General features: G+C 39.8%; 1 protein-coding gene across 2 annotated transcripts in view; it reads right to left on the reverse strand.

Annotated features, from left to right (window-relative positions):
* The window catches only part of IL13RA1 (interleukin 13 receptor subunit alpha 1), a 36910-nt gene extending 33835 nt beyond the window's left edge, over positions 1 to 3075 (reverse strand). The window contains exon 1 of one of the 2 annotated variants that reach the window (XM_074208120.1): positions 2839 to 2946. In XM_074208120.1, the coding sequence (XP_074064221.1) occupies positions 2839 to 2914 (76 nt within the window). In that variant the 5' untranslated portion in view covers positions 2915 to 2946. Of the gene's footprint in view, positions 1 to 2838 lie in introns of both variants that reach the window. The other variant, XM_074208121.1, reaches the window with a different exon arrangement.
* Between the last annotated feature and the right edge of the window lie 17177 nt (positions 3076 to 20252).

The following is a 20252-nucleotide window of genomic DNA, read 5'->3' on the forward strand; positions in this document are numbered from 1 at the left end:
TAGATGATTTGATTGGTCTTTGTTCATTTATTCATTTATTGGGGGGGATAGGTAAGCAGTCAGTATAATAGTAATATTTATTACTTTTATTTTTATGCTTTTTTTAGGTTTTTGCAAGGTAAATGGGGTTAAGTGGCTTGCCCAAGGCCATACAGCTAGGAAATTATTAAGTGTCTGAGATTTGAACCCAGGTCCTCCTGACTCCAGGGCCGGTGCTTTATCCACTACACCACCTAGCTGCCCCTTTACTTTTATTTTTAAACTTCACCACTCTAAGTGACTCAGATTCATTTATTTATTTATTTCTGGAGGCAATGGGTTTAGGTGACTTGCCCAGGATCACACAGTAACAAGTGTTTAAGACCAGCTTTGAACTCAGGGCCTTTGATCATAGACTCAGAGCTAAAAAGGACTATATTAGATTAGAGGCTATCAGAAGGGTTAGAGGCTATGATGAGAACAACCATCTTACTCTGAAGGTGAGGAAGCAGAAGATTAGTTTGATTTGTCCAGGATCAACTAACTAGCAACTATCAGACACAGGATTTAAATTCTAATCTTTCTGATATCAAGAGCCAAAGTTCTCTTGACTATGTCATGTTGTCTGTGAAAGCAGCAAGAAAAACAGAAACTTTGCATTTCAAGTTTGGAGAAGGAAAAATAATCCTTTATTTAGTTTTTAATATTCTTGAGATGATGAAGCTTTCCTATAAAAGGTCAACTTTTAGTGTTTCGTATATGAATATTTAATATCACTAACAGAACAGGGTGTAGTATTGCTTTTGCTGGACTTGGAGTTAATATTGGCTGATACTTGTTGTTTGTATGAGCAATCTCTCTAAACCTCAGTTTCTTCATCTGTAATATGAGAATACTATAATGTATACTGCGTATTTCTCAGGGATTTTTGGGAAAAGATATTTTGTAAAAAGCTCTATTTGTCTTTGTACTTCAGTCCATAACTCAGTCTTGTCCATTATTCTTTTGTATTTATACCTTCCTTTCTATTTGTGAACTTGAGAAATATTAATTCCTACTATATATAAAGCACTGAGATAACTATTAAGAGAGATACAAACATATATGAGGTAACCCTTTACTAACAAAAGGTTTATAATCTATCATCCCAGGGCAATTTTTACATATGAATTATTCACATATTCCTGGAAATAAGTCTTTGCTCTTGTAATTCACCCCACATTAAAAAAAATTAATTTAAATGTTACTTTCATCACGTCCATACTGTACTCAAAGCCCTGTATGATTCTTTGTTGCTCCATTGAATCTAACTTGTTCTTCTTGCTTCCTTAACGTATCATTTTTCTCTTTAGTTTGTTCTGGGCAGCTCAGCTTCCTCAAAGTACATAGACTAAGTTTATTTCTCCGTCTGGGTATTTTTATTCCTAGTCTTGTCTTCACTTGAAAAAAACACTCCCTTCCTTCTATCTTTCCAGTTTTTCTCTACATAAAGCTTTCTTTGGTTACTTTAAGTTTCATCCATTATTATTTATTGTAAACTATATTATTGCAGCTGCTGAAAGACAAACATTACCAACACTCCTCACAAACTCAAAATACCAAGGCAGTTAGGTGGTGGACTGGATTGAGTGTGGGACCTGGAGTCAGGAAGGGTCCTCTTCCAGAGTCCAAATCTGATTTAAGATTCTTAGTAGCTGGGTGACCCTGGGCAAGTTACTTCACCTGGTTTGCCTCAGTTCCTTATCTGTAGATGGACTAGAGAAGGAAATGGCAAACCACTCTGGTATTTCTGCCAAGAAATTTCCATATGGGGTCATACAGAGTTGGACACAACTAAACAAATGATACAACAAAGAAGTCCAACCCAATTCAAACTTTGAAGCACTTTATTCAATCTGGCTGCCAGAGGTCATCGCAGACTTCCCCTACCTTGTAGTTTTCCCTGTTCTTGACCCTTTCCAGCTTGGAAACCTAACCATCATTCCCATCATTGTGAGTTGTAAATCACCAGATTACAAACCCATTTTTGGACCCCAACAGATCTGTAAGATGGAGACTGTACTTGGTCTCGAGGTGGTCACTGCGTTTAGGAGGGAGCCTCACAAAGCAGAACAGCATCACCAAGGCAAGAAGCCTGGCTTTGTTGACCCAAGTCAGCTTTGTGACCTGATGGCCAAATGCCTTGGCGTCCTAAAGGCCGATGGAAAGAGTGGTGGGTGTGGTTTGGGAGCACCTGCGCTGGCCTCTGAGCTGGTAGTGCCCAGCGGGGCCAGTGTGTTTTCCTCTGTAGTCTTGTAGCTTCCTTACTCGCTGCATTTGGGGGTTCAGCCTGGATGCTCCCTAAAGGTCGCCAGGGACCTCACACCCTGTGATTGTCCGAATCTTGTCTCCCGGTGAGGTTGGCAAATAGTGGGAGGCTGAGTATGTCCATGTATGTATATGCCCGCGTTGTGCAGTGGCCTTCCCAAGGGGGGGGGGGCACCAGCGAGTTTCCTTTTCTTGGAGACGCGATGGCAACTGAGCACTGGGTTTTCCCCGGATCCTTAAAGGAGCACCGGCGCAGAGCCCGGCAAACGAGGCCAGCCCCAAAGGCTCCCCAAACCACCACCGCAGCTGGGGCAGGCTCTCACCGTCCCCTCCCAGCCTCGGCGCCCTGGACTCCTGCCTCCGGGCGGCCCCCGGCGCCCCCGCGCCCCCTTCCACCCCGGGCCTCTGCCCCCCAGGTCCTCGGCTAACTTCCTGCTTCAGATGTCGGGAAGGACAGGGGCAAGTGGGGCGCGGGGCCGCCCGGAGGGGGGCTGGCCCCCCGGCTTTCCCGGTGACCCGGCCCGCCCGCCGTCCCCCGGGAGCCGCACTCACCGGCCGCGATCTCGGAGGCGGCGTTGCCGAGCGCCGCTAGGGCCCACAGCAGCCGGAGGCCCGGCAGCCCCTCCATGCAGCCCCTCGCTCCCGACGCTGGCCGGCCTGGCCTAAGTTCAAGGGCGGCGGCGGCGGCGGCGGCGGCGGGGAGGGGAGGGGGGGCCGCGGAGCAGGGCCGCCTCTGCGCTTCCACAGCCACTTCCCGACTCCAGCGCCGGGGCGCAGCCGGGAGCGGGGCGGGGCCAGACGGGAAGCGCCGCGCCGGGCCCGCCCCCTCGCCTCAGGTAACCCGGGGGCGCGGCCTCCGCCAGACACCTGGCGGCCTGCTGGGCCCGCCCCCGGCCGCACAGGCTTCTGGGGCCGTGGCACGTGCACCACGCCAGCACGGGCCGGGCGGCCCTGGAGGTGCGAGAGCTGGCGGCTGAGCCGAGCTGCCCCGAGGCCGGGCCCCCTCGCCCAGCGTTCCGAACCCGGCTGCTGCTGGCAGCTCAGCCAGCCAACGGCGTGGCCCCAGGAAAGGCCCCGGGCCTGGAGAAGGTCTCCTAGGCCCAGGGACCAGAGTGGCCAAGAGGAGGACCTAGTGCGGAAAGCCCGGCTTGGCAGCTCCCGTCCTGCCTCGGCCACTTTCCAGGTGAGTGGCTGCAGCCCAATCTCACTTCCCTTCTCTGAGCCTCAATGTCCTCATCTGTCAAAGGGCAGGGTTGGATTCAGGGCCGGCTGAGAAGCTCCAAGTCCTGTGATTCCGGAGACCCAGGACTTTCCTAAGGAGCTGAATGCAAAGTATTACAGACTGGCAGCTACTCACCAGCCTCAGAGCTCCCAGCTGGAGAATGGGACTTTCCAGTCAGGGGTCACCTAGGTGGCACAGTAAATAGAGTGCCAGCCCAAAGTCAGAAAATACCGTCACTAAGTTGTTTTTCAGTAATGCCAGGGAAGTCCCAGACTTCAAATCCAGCCCACCGCATTTACTGTGTGTGTGATCCTGGGCAAATCACTGTTTACCTCAGTTTCCTCAACTGTGAACAGGGGATAAAAACAGAAACTACCACAAGGGTTTGTTGTAAGCATCGACTGACATGATACTTGTAAACTGTTTACCCCTTTAACCTCTCCTGTCTAAATGTTTAAACAATTAAAAGGTTTGCTGCTGATTCTCAATGACTAAGCAGAACTGTTCATTCTGAAAGACAGGTGGTATCCATTACCCCTAGTAAAGGGAGAAGCACAGATCCCAGCTTGGATAGAGAGCAAACAGTCTCAGAAAAGTAGAATGCTTTGTCCAAAGACAAAAGAATACGTTCAACCTCAACTCTTACAAATGCCAAATTCAACTCTCTGAAGCTAGCTGATACCATAATGGAGAGTGGAACCACCTGGAGTCAGGAAAACTTAAATCCAAATTCTGTCTCAAACTCCTACTAGCTGTGTGGCCCTAGTGAAGTCACTTAACATCTACTGCCTGAGTTTCCCGAATTGCAAAATAGGGATAAAAATACCATTTCCCTCCCAGGGATATTATGAGGAGCAAATCATATCATATTTGTAAAGTGCCTGGCATGGAGTGCTAGAGAAATGCTAGCTATTCCCAATAAAATACTTGTGTACATTGGAAAATTCTTCAGTCCACTTGGTGGCCACATACCCCATCTCAAAAGTCACTACCATTTGCTAATTATGGAGTCATTAAAAAAAAAAGAACTAGTTCCTACTACTACTGTAATAGCTTCACCTGTGTATGAAACCAGTTGTTTTCCTGAATATTAAGTGATCCCAAACAAATCACAAAGGACATGAGAAATTCAGGGTGTGTATGTGATATATGTGCTTTTGGTGTGTCTGTATATGGTGTGTGTATATGGAGGGGAGGCAGGCAAAACATGACTGAACAGTGAGTGAAGAGAGCTGCCACTATGAACCGTTTCCTTTCACCATATTGGTTTTGTCCTTGCTGTATATAAGTAATGCAATTACATTCTTTGCCTTTCCTTCCCCATCTAAAGTAAAGAAAAGGTCATAAATGAACAATACTATGGAAGGTTGGGGCGAATGGTTGGAGTACAACCAAGATCTACAGTCTTGCTCAATTTTGTTTCCAGTCCAGTACGTTGGTTTTTAGTCTATTGATCTATACGAACCCTGCCCCACCTCTCAGGAACACAGGTAAAAAAGAAGGGCTTTTCAGAAACTGCAGAAAGTGGGGAGACCACACTGCTTAGCTCTATAACCTCAACCAAGATGAATCAAAATAAAACTGGTATCAGAAGAATCTGAAGACCATGTCATTTGGAAGAGGAGGATGATATGGATAAAAAGCATTTAATTTATGGAACAATGAATGTCCTCTTCAAATAAAAAAAAAAAACACGATGCTTGAAGACTTCCCTTCTGTGCTATTCAGAAAGGAAATAGACAGTAGCAACAATATAGCTGAAAATATTAGGCTTTAAGCAGCCCAGCAGAAAATCATTTAATTTGGAGTCAGAATCTGGTTCACATTATTACTCTGTCACTTATCTACCTGTGTGTCCTTTGGCAAACCATGTAAGCTCTCTGGGCCTCAGTTTCCTCATATGTAAAATAAAGGGTTCCAGATGATACCTGAGCTTCCTTCTGATTTTTTTTTTAGTTTTTGTAAGACAGTGTCTTTAAGTGACTTGCCTAAGATCACACAGCTAGGTAATTATTGTGTCTGAGGTCGGATTTGAACTCAAGTCCCCCTGACTCCAGGGCCAATGCTCTATCCAGTGCACCACCTAGCTGTCCTGCTTCCTTGCAATTTTAAGCCTATGATCCTGAAAGAAATTTTCATAAGGGGACTACTTAGGATTACTTGGTATCCGCAAAACAGATTCAGGGCTGGTCATGATTTTTTGGTGTGGTGTTGAGAAAAATGGAGAGAAAAGAGAAGTGGTGGGCAGGAACTGCTTAGATCCTTGCTCAGATTCCTATCTCATCTCTACTCCCTTTTATAACTTTCCCCACACAGACCACAGCTGGGCCACAGTGTCCCACCTCAGTGATTAACTCTTGACAAATCCAACGACTAGTGTCCTCCAAGTTTAAAGGAAGGGATTTTTAACTTGGGGTCTTTGGACTTTCAGAAGCTAAAAAATTTGATATCTATCTCAAAATAATTGATTTCCTTTATTAACTTACCTGTCCAATGCATTCAAACACATGATTCTGAGAAGAGGTTTATAGTTTTCACAATTGCCAAAGGTCCATCAAACACAAAAAAGTTTGTGAAGAAGCCGTGAAATAAGTTTTGCATCTACATACTGTCAATTTCTGACCAGACTGTAAAGATTCCTCTTGGGAAGAAGCAGCATACTCAAGTACAGATGTCACTGGAAGTTGTTTTTTCAAACCTTTTATTGATACCTTTTTGGGAGTTTTAAATCATCATTGGTTTTGAAGAATCAGTTAGCTTTTATAGAAGGATATTTCCTTAAAAAATGTAGTCAGAACAGGCGGCTAGGTGCACAGTGGACAGTGCACCAGTCCTGGAGTCAGAAGTACCTGAGTTCAAATCCGGCCTCAGACACTTCATAATGACCTAGCTGTGTGGCCTTGGGCAAGCAACTTAACCCCATTGCCTAGCAAAAAAATATAGTCAGAACTGTAGTTCAGATATTCAGATAAAGTCAGATATTTCCCCCCACATTCTAAGTCATCATTGGAGGTATATTTTCCATCTGTCCACCTCTTTTTCTGGGAGTAGCAGACTGAACTTAGCTGCATTCTTGCATCTCATTGGTCCTTCCAAGGTCTCCAGATGCTGGCTGAGTCCTCATCTCAGCTTCTGTTGGCATGGGTCCAGGAGGTTATTCTGGAAGGTCCTTGGGGGCCTCAGTTCTGGTTTGTCTACAAAACTAGCCTGAACTCTGACTCCCAGATTCCTGTGACTTACTCTTGTCCTTTGAAAATTCACATGACAGGAACTCATGGGCCTCCACAACCAGTCCAAGAGCTTCTCATTTACTATCTGAGTAACAGACCAGAGCCAATTATAGAATGTCTACACCTACTCAACAATCTCTCCTAGGAACTTCCATTCCACTTTATCTTGGCTCTCCTGGAGATGGGAAAGATATCATCCAAGGCACTCTATACACTCTGAACCCTCATTGCGCAGAGTTGAATGAGAAAATGCCTGGCCTCAAGAAATGTTTGGTCTGGTAAGGGGAAGACATACTTTAAGAATCTTTCATCTTTATTCTTGGCTCTGGTTGGAGCAGCCTGAGGGAAAAAGGACCTGTCAGAGCAAGAGCTGAGAGGTGCATTTCTCCTCCAACCTGTCTTCTAAGGCTATTTTCTCCTTCTTCCTTCTCCACAATCAAGAGCAGCCCACGCCATTGTGTCCTAAGGTCATCTGGGTCTTGCCATCTTCTTTGTTGCTGTCCCTTCCAGATCCTTGGGCACTTGGTCACTGCCACTTTACCTGCCACTACACTCTTAAGACTTCTAGCCCTTTCCATTAGTTCTCCAGTTGAACCCCATAATTTTTGACATCTCCTTCAATTAGAGTGAAAGTCTCTTGAGAGCAGGGGCTGTCTTTATATTCTTCTTGGATGTTTGAATTCATTCACAAAGTAAGTACATAATAAATTCTTTTTTAGTTATTCCCTCCACTGACAGTGATCATAACTTGACCAAGATCTAGTACATGGTCTTTGAGAGTTGCTGCATCCCAAAAATTAGCCACCTGTTAGTGAAGAATCAATACTAAAGGTTGATGAGGATTTCAGTTGGAGTGGGTAATGAAATGGTGACTGAGTACTGACTGCCCAGAGTTGGCTAGAACATATTAGTAGGTGTTAGAAGAGTAGTGAGAAATAAGGCTGAAAAGGTGGTGTGAAACTGTATCATAGAGTTCTTAGAGTGCCAACATTAGGGGCTTGGAGTTTCCAAGAAATAGTGGTTAGGCAGTAGGGTAATATGGAAAGCTTGGGACAGGGGAATGATCACTCCAGAGTTGTTCTTTAGGGAGATCATCTAAGATAGGAGTGAGAAAAACTAGGGGATCTAACTGTGCCACCTACCTGCTCAAAAGGCTTCTTTTATGCTTCTCCTTTGCCTTTTGGGGAAAGGCCAAACTTGGCTTGCCATTTAAAGCTCACTTTAGTATGGTTTCTACTTATATTTTTCAGACTGATTACTCCTTATCCTTCCTTATCTATGTGCCATAACCACAACAGACTATTTAATGTTTCCCAAATATGACCTAGTTCCTGCCTCCTTTTCTTTGCACAGGTTGGGCTTCATACTTGAAATGTTTCTTTTCCTCCCTTTGGTTCTTATAACCTTTAGTTACCTTCAAGGCTTAGCTTGAGTAAAATCATTTACAAGAGACCTGTCTTGATTCTTCCAGGTGTTGGCACCTTTCCTTTGAATTCTGGGAACTCTTTTCTTTTTACTTATCCATATACTTCATGTGTCTCCTTAGTAAAATCCTGGAAAGCAGGGGCTGTTTTTTATCTTCTGGTATAGTCCCTGTAACACAGTAGCTGCTTAATTTATTGCTTGTGGAATTTAGAGTTGCTAAGGTAGGGAGGCCAGTTTGGAGATGATTGCAGTAATGTAAGAGATAATGAAGGAGTAAGTAACCTTGGGTGGTGAAAGAGGAAATGCAAAAGAGGAGACATAGTCTGGCCACATCTAGAGAATTAGTTGTGGGGGATGAGGATAAGGGGAGAGTTAAAGGTGATTCCGAAGTATGGGTGACTGGAAGGATGATGGTACCAAAAGCAAAGCTAGAAGAGTAGCAGCAGCAGTTTATATAAGTAGCAGAGGATGAGTTCAGCTATCAACTTGATGAATTTCTTGTATTAGCAACCAAATGCAATTATGGAACCTGGGTTCAGGAGAGAGGGGAGGACTAGAAATGTAGGTTTGGGAGTCATGAAGTTAATAGTTGAAGTCTTAGGAATATATGAGATCATTGAAGTAGTAAAGGGAGCAATTAAAAAGTGGAAAGAGCCAGTGATGTGTCATCAGAACAAGAAAAGAACCAGGGTAGCACAGTACCTGGTGTGTGATAACTCCAGATTTTGTGCTGCTTCTGCCAGCTTGTCATTCTCTCAGTGATGAAAACAGCAGCTCCCACAGGTTTAAGGAGCCCTTGTAAACAGGTGACTCCTAGGCTTTCCAGTCCTTGTATTGCTCCTGAGTCAAGTCTCACTCCACCAACTTCTTATTAGACATTTTGAACTGGATGCCCCCTTTCTTTCCCAGACAATCCCGTTTCCATCGAGGACACCTTCCCATTGTCAGATTCACAACTTTAGGCTTCTCACTCGCACTCCCTGTCTCTCTACCCCATCTCAGTCAGTCATTTGTTAGATATTGTCTTATTTCCACAACATCTATGGTATGCATTCTGTTTTCTCCAGTCACACAACCACCACTCTAGTCCAGGAGCTCTTCCCATCTCACCTGGACTATTGCAATAGCCTCTGAATTGGATTCCCTGCTCTAATTCATTCTTTATAGTCACCAGCATGATTTTCCCCTGATACATGTCTGACCACATCACTCCCCTATTCAGTGAACTCCAGTCCACTTACCTCAAGCATAAACTTCTCTGTTTACCATTTAAGTTTCTTATAGCTTTGCTTCACCCTATCTTCTCTGCCATTTTTCCCCTTTAAAGTATTCTCTGGTTACATTTCTTGTCTTTCTTGTTCTGCCTCAGATGAAGCTCTCCATTTCCGTTCTCTGCCTCTTGGAATTCATGGTTTCCTTCCAGGTTCAGCTCAAGTGCCGTTTTTTTTGTTTGGTTTTTTTTTTGCATGCAGCTTTTCCTGATCCATCCTCCCCACTTCTTTCTGTTCACTTCACTATGCATTAGTTCATACAAATCTCCTCAAGTTTCTCATAATTTCTTACAGCACGATAGTATCACATTGCATTCATGTACCATAACAGGGTAAGCCAACTGATGGACACCTCCTTAGTTTCTAGTTCTTTGCCGGTGCAAAAAGAGCTGCTGTAAATATTGTACATAGAGGACGTTATCATTTGATCCCTTTGTACTATAAACCTCATAGTATTGATGGGTCAGAAGATACAGTTGAGTCATTTGGGGGACATAGTTCCAAACTGCTTTCCAGAATGGCTCAACTAGTTCATAACTCCACCAACAATGTGCCTGCTTTCCAACAGCCCCTCCAACGTTTGTCATTTTCTTTTTTTTTTGTTAGCTTTGCCAGTTTTAGGATTTTATGATGAAACCTCAGAGTTGCTTTAATTTGCATTTCTGATGTTAGATCATTTTTCCTATTGTGATAGATGGTTTAGATTTCTTTCTTTGAGAATTGCCTCTTCAATGACCACATTCGTATATTCGTATCTTTTGCTATATCAATTGGCAAATGATTCTTAATCTTATAAGTTTTAACTACTTCCTTTTATGTTTTAAAAATAAGACTTTTATTGTAGAAACTTGCTACAAAGATTTTTCCCCAGTTAACTACTTCCCTTCTAATCTTATCTGCATTGGATTTGTTTGTATAAAATTTTCTTAATTTTAATTTTTCTAAATTGTCCACTTTATCTTCAGTGATCCTCTCTATTTCTTGTTTGATTATGAATGCTCTTATATCCTTGGCATAAGTTGTGAAGTAAAGTGTTACTTTAAACCTGATTTTTGCCAGACCAATATCTAGTTTACCCAGCAATTTCTGTCAAATCGAAGTCCTTTTCCCCCTAGCTAGGATCTTTTGGTTTATTAGGCTACTGTGTTTGCTTCTGTATGTTGAACATCTAATCTGTTCTACTGATCATCCTCTTTTGTTTAACCAGTCAAATCACTGATCAGCCTAATATTAATGTCATGATTTTTTAAATAGACTCTTTCATCCTATATGATAGCTATCCCTTCTAGCTTTGTGTTACTTGTAGATTATTTAAGCATGCTAAAGATGCCTTCAGATCATTGAAAAATAAAACCAAACAGAACAGGGCAAAAATGGAGTCCTGGGATGATGCATAGGGGACTTTCTTCTGAGTAAACATTGGACCTTTAGTGACTACTGTTGGAATCTGACTGTTCAACCATTCATTCACCCAACAACAACAACTCCTCCCTTTCCCCCTTCTTCTAAAAATAAATATGGTATTTATTTTTAACATTCATTTATTAAAAATTTTCCTCCCTTTCTCCCCTCCCGTATCCATTGAAAAGGCAAGAAATGTGATATCAATTATATCATGCAAAACATTTCCATATTAACCAATGCTGCAAAAACAAAGCAAGAAAAAAACAGATTCACTTAACTTCTTGAAATCAACTAATTATTTCAGTTGTTGAGTTTTTTCAGTTGAGTTGGACTCTGTGATCCCTTTTGGGGTTTTCTTAGCAGAGATACTGTAGTGGTTTGCCATTTCCTTCTCCAGTTGATTTTACAAATGAGATGCTAAGGCAAACAGAATCAAGTGACTTGCTCAGGTCACATAGCTAGTAAGTATCTGAGACCAAATTTGAACTTTGAAAGAAGAGTCTTCCTAACTCCAAGCTGAGCACTCTATCCACTGTTGCACCTAGCTGTCCTAATTAATTATATTGTCATCTAAATTGTATCTCCCCGTTCTTGACTATAAAGATAGCATGAAAGGTCAAATGTTTTGTTAAAATCTAGACATATGCCTACAGAATTTTCTTGATCAACCAGTCTAGAAACCCTTTTAAATAGGAAAATCAAGTTAGTCTAGCATGACATATTCTTAACAAAGTCATGTTGGTTCTTTGTGGGCACACTTCCTTCTTTTAATGTTCACTAGTTAGCATCTAGAATTTTTGCCAGGAATAAAAGTAAAACTCCTCTACCTATATAGTTTGCAGACTCCATTATCTGTTCTTTTTTGAGGGGTAGGGAAATTTGAGTCCTCTCCTGTCTGCACAATCTTTCAGAGATGACTGGTAGTGGCTCAGAAATTACAGTAACCATTTTTAATAACCTGGGAGGTAGTTCATCTGGGTCTAGTGACTTAGCAGGAAAATGGAGATCAAATACCAATTGAATAGCTAACTTTTCCTTCTTTCCTTCAAACCTGCACTTTGAAGCTTTCCTAGCATTCTTTTTAATCTCTTCTTCCCCCAATTTACCTGAAAAATATGCTCTCCTTTTTCTGGTCAAAGAGGGAAGTTAGTCTTATCTCTTATACTTTATGTTTCTTCTTTAAGGATCTGAGTTCTCTCTTATCACACTCAATTTGAATCAATGTACAACATGGAAACAATGTAAAGACTGACAAATTGCTTTCTGTGGGGGGGTTGGGGGAGGGAGTAAGATTGGGGGGGGTTGTAAAACTCAAAATAAATAAAATCTTTAAAAAGGGAAGTTAGATTTGACAACTGAAGGTCTTTGGTAGCTTTCAAAAGAGTCTAGTGGAATAATTGTGGTAAAAGACCAAGTTCATGGTGCAGAGGAATAAATAAGGCAGTGGGATCAAGGAATGCTATACTTTTCTGAAGTCTGGCAGTGAAAAGATGGAGAAGAATAAGACGGTTCATTGTAACATAACTAGCATGTAATAGTAAAAGTTTCTTTACAATGGGAAAGGAATGATCATATAGATAGAGGAGAAGGATCCATTAGAGAGTGATAGATTGTAAGCCCTTTTAAAACTCAAAATGTAGAGCAAGATTTGACAAACTTTCTTTAAATGGCCAGCGAGTAACCTATCATTAGTTAACTAAAATTCTTGTTTGGAGCCAAGAGGCAAAATCAAATATATTCTGTAGGTACTTCTATAAAAAAATGAAAACAAATTTCCATATAGTTTTATTGATAAAATTTTTAAAAATGATAATGTACTAAAACAATAACTTTTTGTAATACAAATCTAATGAGAAGAATGGAAAATTCTTTTTGGGGAAATAGCATTTCACATCAAAATATATTGCAATTGTTCATCTGTTAATGCTTATCTGTAATGAGATTTTACATATTTCATCTTTAAAAATTCTTTAAAGAGATAAATATTGCCAAATACTGATAAATCAATCCACATGCATTAGTTAATAATTTTAAATAAGTTTATTTTCTCTGGATGCTTGTTTCAGTTGCTATAATCAAACTCACTTTAATTATTTAAGTCATCATCTGTAAGTGGCTTTCCTTGTTTGGCTAGCAAATGCCCACTTGGAAAATTGCTTTGGTTGCGCCTCATTTTTCATTTTTCTATTTTTTTTTGTCAAGAAATAATATGAGATACTGTTTTGTTTTTCTAATTTTTCTGAGCGTACTTTTCTATAGGTTGAAAATGTTTTGATGAGCTCTAAGTCTGGTAACTTCAATGTATTCGGAATTCTTTTAGCACATCTACATTATCATTATATAATAAACCCCAAAACTTTGTGGTCTAATTGGATAACAAAAACAATCCACACTGCACTGAGCCTTTAAAAGCACAACAGCAGAAATCTGCTTTTTTCTTATTGTTTTAACATGATGCGTATTTGGAGGTAAAATAAAATAAAGTGTTGTGGCACTTGAAACCCTGTTTATAACAATGTTATAACAACATCTTTGTAATTTGTAGTTTGTTGAGTAGCAGTGTCAAGCAATGAGAGTGCCACTTAAGGTCTTGGTCAAAAACCATTCAATTTTGCCATAGTAACAGGAAAACACTCATAGATAATAGGTAAAAGAATGAACTTAGGTTTGTTCCCATAAAAGTTTATTTTTGAATCCTGAAATCTGAATTTCATATAATTTTCATGTGTCAGAAAATATTATTTTCATTTTTTCCAACCATTAAAAATGTAAAAACTATCCTTAGTTTGTAGATGATATAAAAACCAGGTGTCAGCCCACAGGCAGTAGTTTGCTGATCTCTGACCTTGAGTTTTCTGACCATGCTTTCCTGTTTCCAACCTCTAACTCCAATCCAGAATATTACTTTTAGTCTTTTTTTTTATTTCTGGAGAAGCAAGATCTTTCCCTGTTTGACCCTCAGACCCACTTTCTCCTGACTTCTGGTCAAAATTGCTATTTTTGCAGCCACTTTCCTTATCAACTCATTTGGTGTTTCCTTGAACCCAGAAATCCTGTTATCACGACATCTCCCCAGAACTTTTGCTTTTTGTCTTTTCTTTATGGTTTGTTGATTGTTGTCCTTTGTAATAGAAGAAAACCATGATATCAAATGACTTGCACATTATGTTGTTCAGGGATGGGGATGTTGTGCAGCCATCCTCCTCTCTGCCTCTTCTACCCTACTGTTTGTTAATTCAGCCCTTTCACTTTTTCCTTTTATTTTCCTGCCTCTGAAGGTTTTGACTAATCTCTCCCTAAAACTATTTTCCTTCTACTACGTCTCTCCTAGTCTTCACCTGATATCTTGTTGAATTTGGTGTATATTTAATGTATTTTGTAGCAAATATTTTGTGTGTGGATGCACAGATGTGCATGCATAGTTGTGAATTTAACCCTTCTTTGTTTGGGTCATCTGACAGTGAGATTTATTTTTTAGCCTTTGCCTCCCACTCCTCCTTCTACATTTGTATAGTTTTTTCATGTAGCCTGATAATATGAAATAAATTCCATCTTCTTTCTCCATCTTTCTTTCTTAATATCTTCCCTTTTCCTTCTGTTTTTGTTTTCCCCTTAAGATAGTCAAACTTTCCTTTCTCAACTGTCTTATTTTCTCCCTCCTATGACTTGAAGATAATAGAATACTGAAGGGTGTTTTTTCCCTTCTCCCTCATTAGACTGTAGTCCATTAAATAGTTTCTTCCCATTGCCCACATGTATTTGTCTTTCTTTGTTTCTTTTGACCTCCTGTGTTTACATTTTAAAGTATCTACTCAGCACTACTCAGTTCAAGAAGAATGATTAAAAGTCTTCTATTTCATTAGATTCTTTTTCTCCTATAAGATTACATCTTTCTCCAGATAAATTATTTTGGGTTATAAGACTTTATCTTTTATCCTCTAGAACAGCTTATCATAAGCTTTCCACTTATTTATAATGATAGCTGCCAGGCTTTTGTGTGACCCTGACTATGAATCCTTGGATCTTGAACTCTTTCTTGCTGACTGCTTGTGGTATTTTTTCCTTTGATTTAGGAGCTCTGGACTTTGGTTATGAAGTTCCTGAGAGTTTTCATTTTGAATTTTCTTTTAGAACATTGCCAGTGGGTTCATTCTGTTTTCACTTAGTTCTCCCTTCTTAGACCTGAACTGTTTTCATGATTTCTCAAAATATTGTATATAGCCTTTTTTATATAGTGGAAGTTTTCTAGTAGTCTCATAATACTTAAGATTACCTCTCCTTTACCTTTTTTTCCAGATCAGTTATTTTTTGTAGGGGATTACTTGCATTTTATGCTATCTTTTCAGTCTTAAAGTTTTGTTCTAGTATTTCTTGTTGTCTCATGGAGTTATTAATCTTTTTCTGATCCAATCTAATTGTCATGGAACTTTCTCCTTCCCCTTATTCAATTATTTTGAGGAAATTCCCCAACTATTCTACTTTCTGTCAGTTCATCTCAGATTCTATGGCTTTGTCTCCTTTTCTGTTTGTCTTAAATGCAATTTTCTAAAAAGAAGTCTTCTTTGCTCTAATACTGGCTTATTTTTCTTCTGTCCACTTTGGTGTTCCCAGTCTTTCCCTGAAAATTCCATACTCTTTGGCTAAAAGTTTTTAGAATACCTACAAAGTTTTAAAATAGGCTATGAATTTTTAGAAGATATCTCATGTATATATGTCATCCATCTCTAGTTGCTTCTTTAGAGGTTTCTCCTCAATAATCATTTGGGAGAAGGGAGGTATTTTGGATATTCCTATTTTCCCTCACACCTTACTCAATTGTTGTATGTGTTTCTGTTTTATCAAGAAACACAGAAAAGTCCTTCACACCTGCCTATTTGCTAAAGCCTCAAATTGTTGTAGAAGGCCTTATAATTATCTGACTAGTCAATATGCTTTCATCAGGTTTCAAGGTATGAATGTAACTAATTGGAATAAATATCAATTAAAAACTTGTCTAGAATTTGTTTATTTCAACAGCACAGTAATCCAAGACAATTCTAAAAGACCTGTGATGGAAAATAGCATCTATATCCAGAGAAGGAACTGTAGAGTTTAAATGCAGTTTAAATGCATAGTTTGCTATCTTCAGTTTTTAAAGGTTGCCTTAGGTATTGTTTTTTTCTCTCTAATTTTCCATTCTTTATTTGATTCATCTTTTACAACATGATTAATATGGATATATGTTTAAGATAATTTACACATATAATCTATATTAGATTGCTTTCTTTCAAGGGGAGGGAAGAGAGAGAAAGAAAAAATGTGCAACCCAAAACCTTACAAAAATGATTGTTGATCTATTACATTGTTGGTGGAACTGTGAACTCATACAACCTTTCTGGAGAGCTGTTTGGAACTATGCCCAAAGGGTAACAAAAATGAGCATACCCTTTGATTCAGCAATACCATGACTGGGTCTATACACTGAAGAGATGATGAAAAAGGGTAAAAACATCACCTGTACAAAAAATATTCATAGCAGCCATGTTTGTGATGGCAAAGAATTGGAAAACAAGCAAATGTCCTTCAATTGGGGAATGACTTAGCAAACTGTGATATATATATATATATATATATATATATATATATATATATATATATATGTATGTATGTCATGGAACACTATTGTTCTATTAGAAACCAGGAGGGATGGGAATTCAGGGAAGCCTGGAAGGATTTGCATGAACTGATGCTGAGTGAGATGAGCAGAACCAAAAGAACATTGTACACCCTAACAGCAACATGGGGGTGATGATCAACCTGGACGGAAACGCTTATTTCATCAGTGCAATAGTCAGGGACAAATTGGGGCTGTCTGCAAAGGAGAATACCATCTGTATCCAGAGAAACAGCCATGAAGTTTGAACAAAGACCAAGGACTATTCTCTTTAATTTAGGTTTTTACAAGGCGAATGGGGTTAAGTGGCTTGCCCAAGGCTACACAGCTAGGTAATTATTAAGTGTCTGAGGCCAGATTTGAACTTAGGTACTCCTGACTCCAGGGCCGGTGCTCTATCCATTGCACCACCTAGCCACCCCATTCTCTTTAATTTAGAAAAAAAACTGCTATGTTATTGTCTGATTTTGTTATCTCTTAGACTTTTTGTATCTTCCTTAAGGATATGATTTCTCATCATACTCAATTTAGATCAGTGTACAACATGGAAACAAAATAAAGACTGACAGATTGCTTTCTGTGGGGGGATGGGGGAGTGAAGTGAAATTGGGGGAAAATTGTAAAACTCAAAATAAATAAAATTAAAAAAAATGATTGTCGAAAACTTTCTTTGCATGTAGTTGAAAAAGTAAATAAATAAAATGTTAAAAAACCACACCTGGATAGGGCAACAATATTCTTTTTCTCCCTCTTCCTCTTCTCCCTCTCTCCTTCTGCATTCTGCTAGGCTTTATCTTCCTTTTGCCTAGGTTAACTTTTTTGTGGTCTGGTCCTGTTAATGACAGCCTAAAGGCAATACTACTCCATTTAGATTCTGCCTATTTGTGTAGGGTTCTCTTATTTTTTACTGTTCCTCTTCCTTTGTTCTCCTTTTTGCTCGTAGTGTTCCATTTGTTCTCTTTCCATTTTCTTTCATTTCTCCTTTATTGTCCTTTACTTTCAATTTCCTGTTTTCTCCTACCCATGTTGGAGGCAGTGTGGTATAGAGTTGATAGGCAGTTGGTCTCAAAGCCAAAAAAAATCTGGTTGTGTGACTGTGAACAAAATGACTTTATCCTGTGTTCTAGGCCACTCCCCATGACAATTGGAGAGATGGTACCAACTTTTCTTGATTAAAGGGAGTTTATTCATCTGCATGTTCTCTATCAACAAAAATCACAGATCTTTTCCCTTTTCTAAGTTTTTACTTCCTGTTCAAGTACCAATAAAGCAAGTTAAGAGATTTATGGAATGGTGGTGGGGTCCCAGTGTTGGGCCAGGGGATGGAGGCCATTTTCCTAATAAATGTTATCCTACAGTGTGACACAGGGCAGTGTGATATAGTGGAATGTTCAATTTCAAGTCAAGAATCCTCAGTTTTAGTAATCTTGAGTAGGTCGATCCGTAAGGTCTCTTCTAGCTCTGTTGTATGACAATACTACATGGTGTCATCACAGGAGATGTAGTCTGTCATGAGGTGGGGATTTCTTTCTGGATTCCATTTTTGCCAGTTCAGCATCTACCATGTGTCTAGGGCACTGTACTACATAAACTAAGAGGAGACAGCTCCTGCCCTCCAGGAGTTTATGTTGCATTGAACTAATCACTTTTCAGAAGCTGCCATTCCCAATTCAGCTGCACAATTAGCAATAGCTGCTGTGGAGTTGGACAGCCTTGTGCCCTACCTGCCATCTGAAGCCCCATAGGAGGATGAAGTGTTTGTACATGTCCAAAACAGAGCCTAGAAAGAGGAACCACTTGTGGTAAAAGGCCTTGTGGTTGGAGAAAAATCTTGTCATCATTGTTACAACACCCTTCCAAGTTAAATTTAGCAAAGTGTGTTTTTGTCAGTGACTCTCGTAGAAATTGACACAACTCTGTAAAAGGCCCTAGATGGACAGGTCGTGTCATACTTCGACTCTTTGTGTTTGGTTGGTGGCATGAAATGAATTTCCTGGTTCCAAGTATTTTTTGTCTCAGCTTTTCTTCCATCCCTTGCCACTTCATCTTCCTCCTTATTTGTTACTATTTATCAGGACAGCTTAGGCTTATGTCAGAGTTTGGGGACTTTTATGGCTTTTGGTGATGTCCAAAGTGTTGACAGTTGCTGTTATTAGACATCTAGATTCCTAACAAGGCTCACTCAAGTATGACAATAAGTAGTTGTAGTTTATTGATATGTGAAGGTAAAGTACAATATTACATTTAAATATTTACACAAAATCCACACATTCTCACTTGTTGGTCTATAAAGCAATGGAATTTCTTTATCAGTACTTAAGCCTGTGATTAATGCATTATATTATCTCATTGTTATCATACTTGAAGAAGCTGCATTCATTATCATATGGTCAGGAGATGGAAAGGATCTTGGAGGTTATCCATTACAATCCTCCCACCCCTCCATTTTATTGCTGAGGATACTAAAGCTCAAAGAAATTCTGTGTCTTTCCCCAGTTTACATAGCTACGATTTGAATTCAGTTTCCAAGATCATTACTCTCTCCACTCTACCATGATACTGTTGTCATTGTAAACTTTTCAGACCTACACATATAGTAAAGAAAGGCCCAGTTTTTGCTAGATTAATCTTGAGTGAGAGGAGCTATATAATTCAGAAAGACAGAGTCACAGAAAGGATGCAGGAGTGGGTGACAAACATACAGAACCAGATATGGAGAAGGGTGAGAGGCCCCCTAGCATAGGCTGGACAATTACTTATTGGAGGTGTTATAATAGTGATTCCTCTTCATACATGGTTTGTTAGCAGATTAGTCTAAGGAAAGATAGGGCTCTGTGTAACCAGAAAAGGCTAAAGTATCCTGTTGTACCCTTAGGGAGTTCTGATTACTTTTCTTCAGGAGTTTAGAAATAGCTGATCCTATACAGCTTGTTCATTTTCATTTTTCCATTTTATTATTTTTTTACAATTACATATAAAATCTTCAACAGTCATCCTTTTGCAAGTTTATGAGTTCCACATTTTTCTACCATCCTCTTTTCCCTCCTCCCTCTTCATCGCAGTGAACAATCTGGTAAAATTTATACAGGTACAATTGTGTTTAACATATTTCCATATTAGTCATGATGTGAAAGAGGAATCAGAACTAAGGGGAAAAAACCATGAGAAATAAAGAAAAAACATAAAAGAAACTTAAAAAGTGAACATAGTATGTTTTGCTCTGCATTCAGATTCCATGGTGTTTTTTCTCTGGATGTTGATAGCATTTTCCATAACAAGTCTTTCAGGATGGTCCTTGATTACTGTACTGCTGAGGTTACATGTGTCCATCATAGCTTATCCATCCCACAATGTTGTTTTTCCTATCTACAATGTTCTCCTGGTTCTGCTCACTTCACACAGCATCAGTTTATACAAGTCTTTCTAGTCTTTTCTAAAGTCTCACCACCCATCAGCATTTTTTTAAAAAATAGATGTTCATCTTCCCAGATGTTCAATTTCCCTAGTTTTTTTTAGATGTATAAAAGAACGATTTGGATTTTAGAAATGCACTACCCACCCCTCTTCAAGAAACTCCTAAGTTTAATGTGACTATTGGTATGTCAATAACTATTTGAACTATAGCTTAAATACCCACCTTTTATTTCTAGATATACCAGAGATATAAATCCAGTAGCAGAAGCATATGATGATGATATGAAGAAACTAGTCAAGTGGGGCATGTTCTCTGCACCCATACATAAAGGGATGCAAAACTCTAG

This window comes from Macrotis lagotis, chromosome X (genome assembly GCF_037893015.1).
Source record: "Macrotis lagotis isolate mMagLag1 chromosome X, bilby.v1.9.chrom.fasta, whole genome shotgun sequence".
Lineage (NCBI taxonomy): Eukaryota > Metazoa > Chordata > Mammalia > Peramelemorphia > Peramelidae > Macrotis > Macrotis lagotis.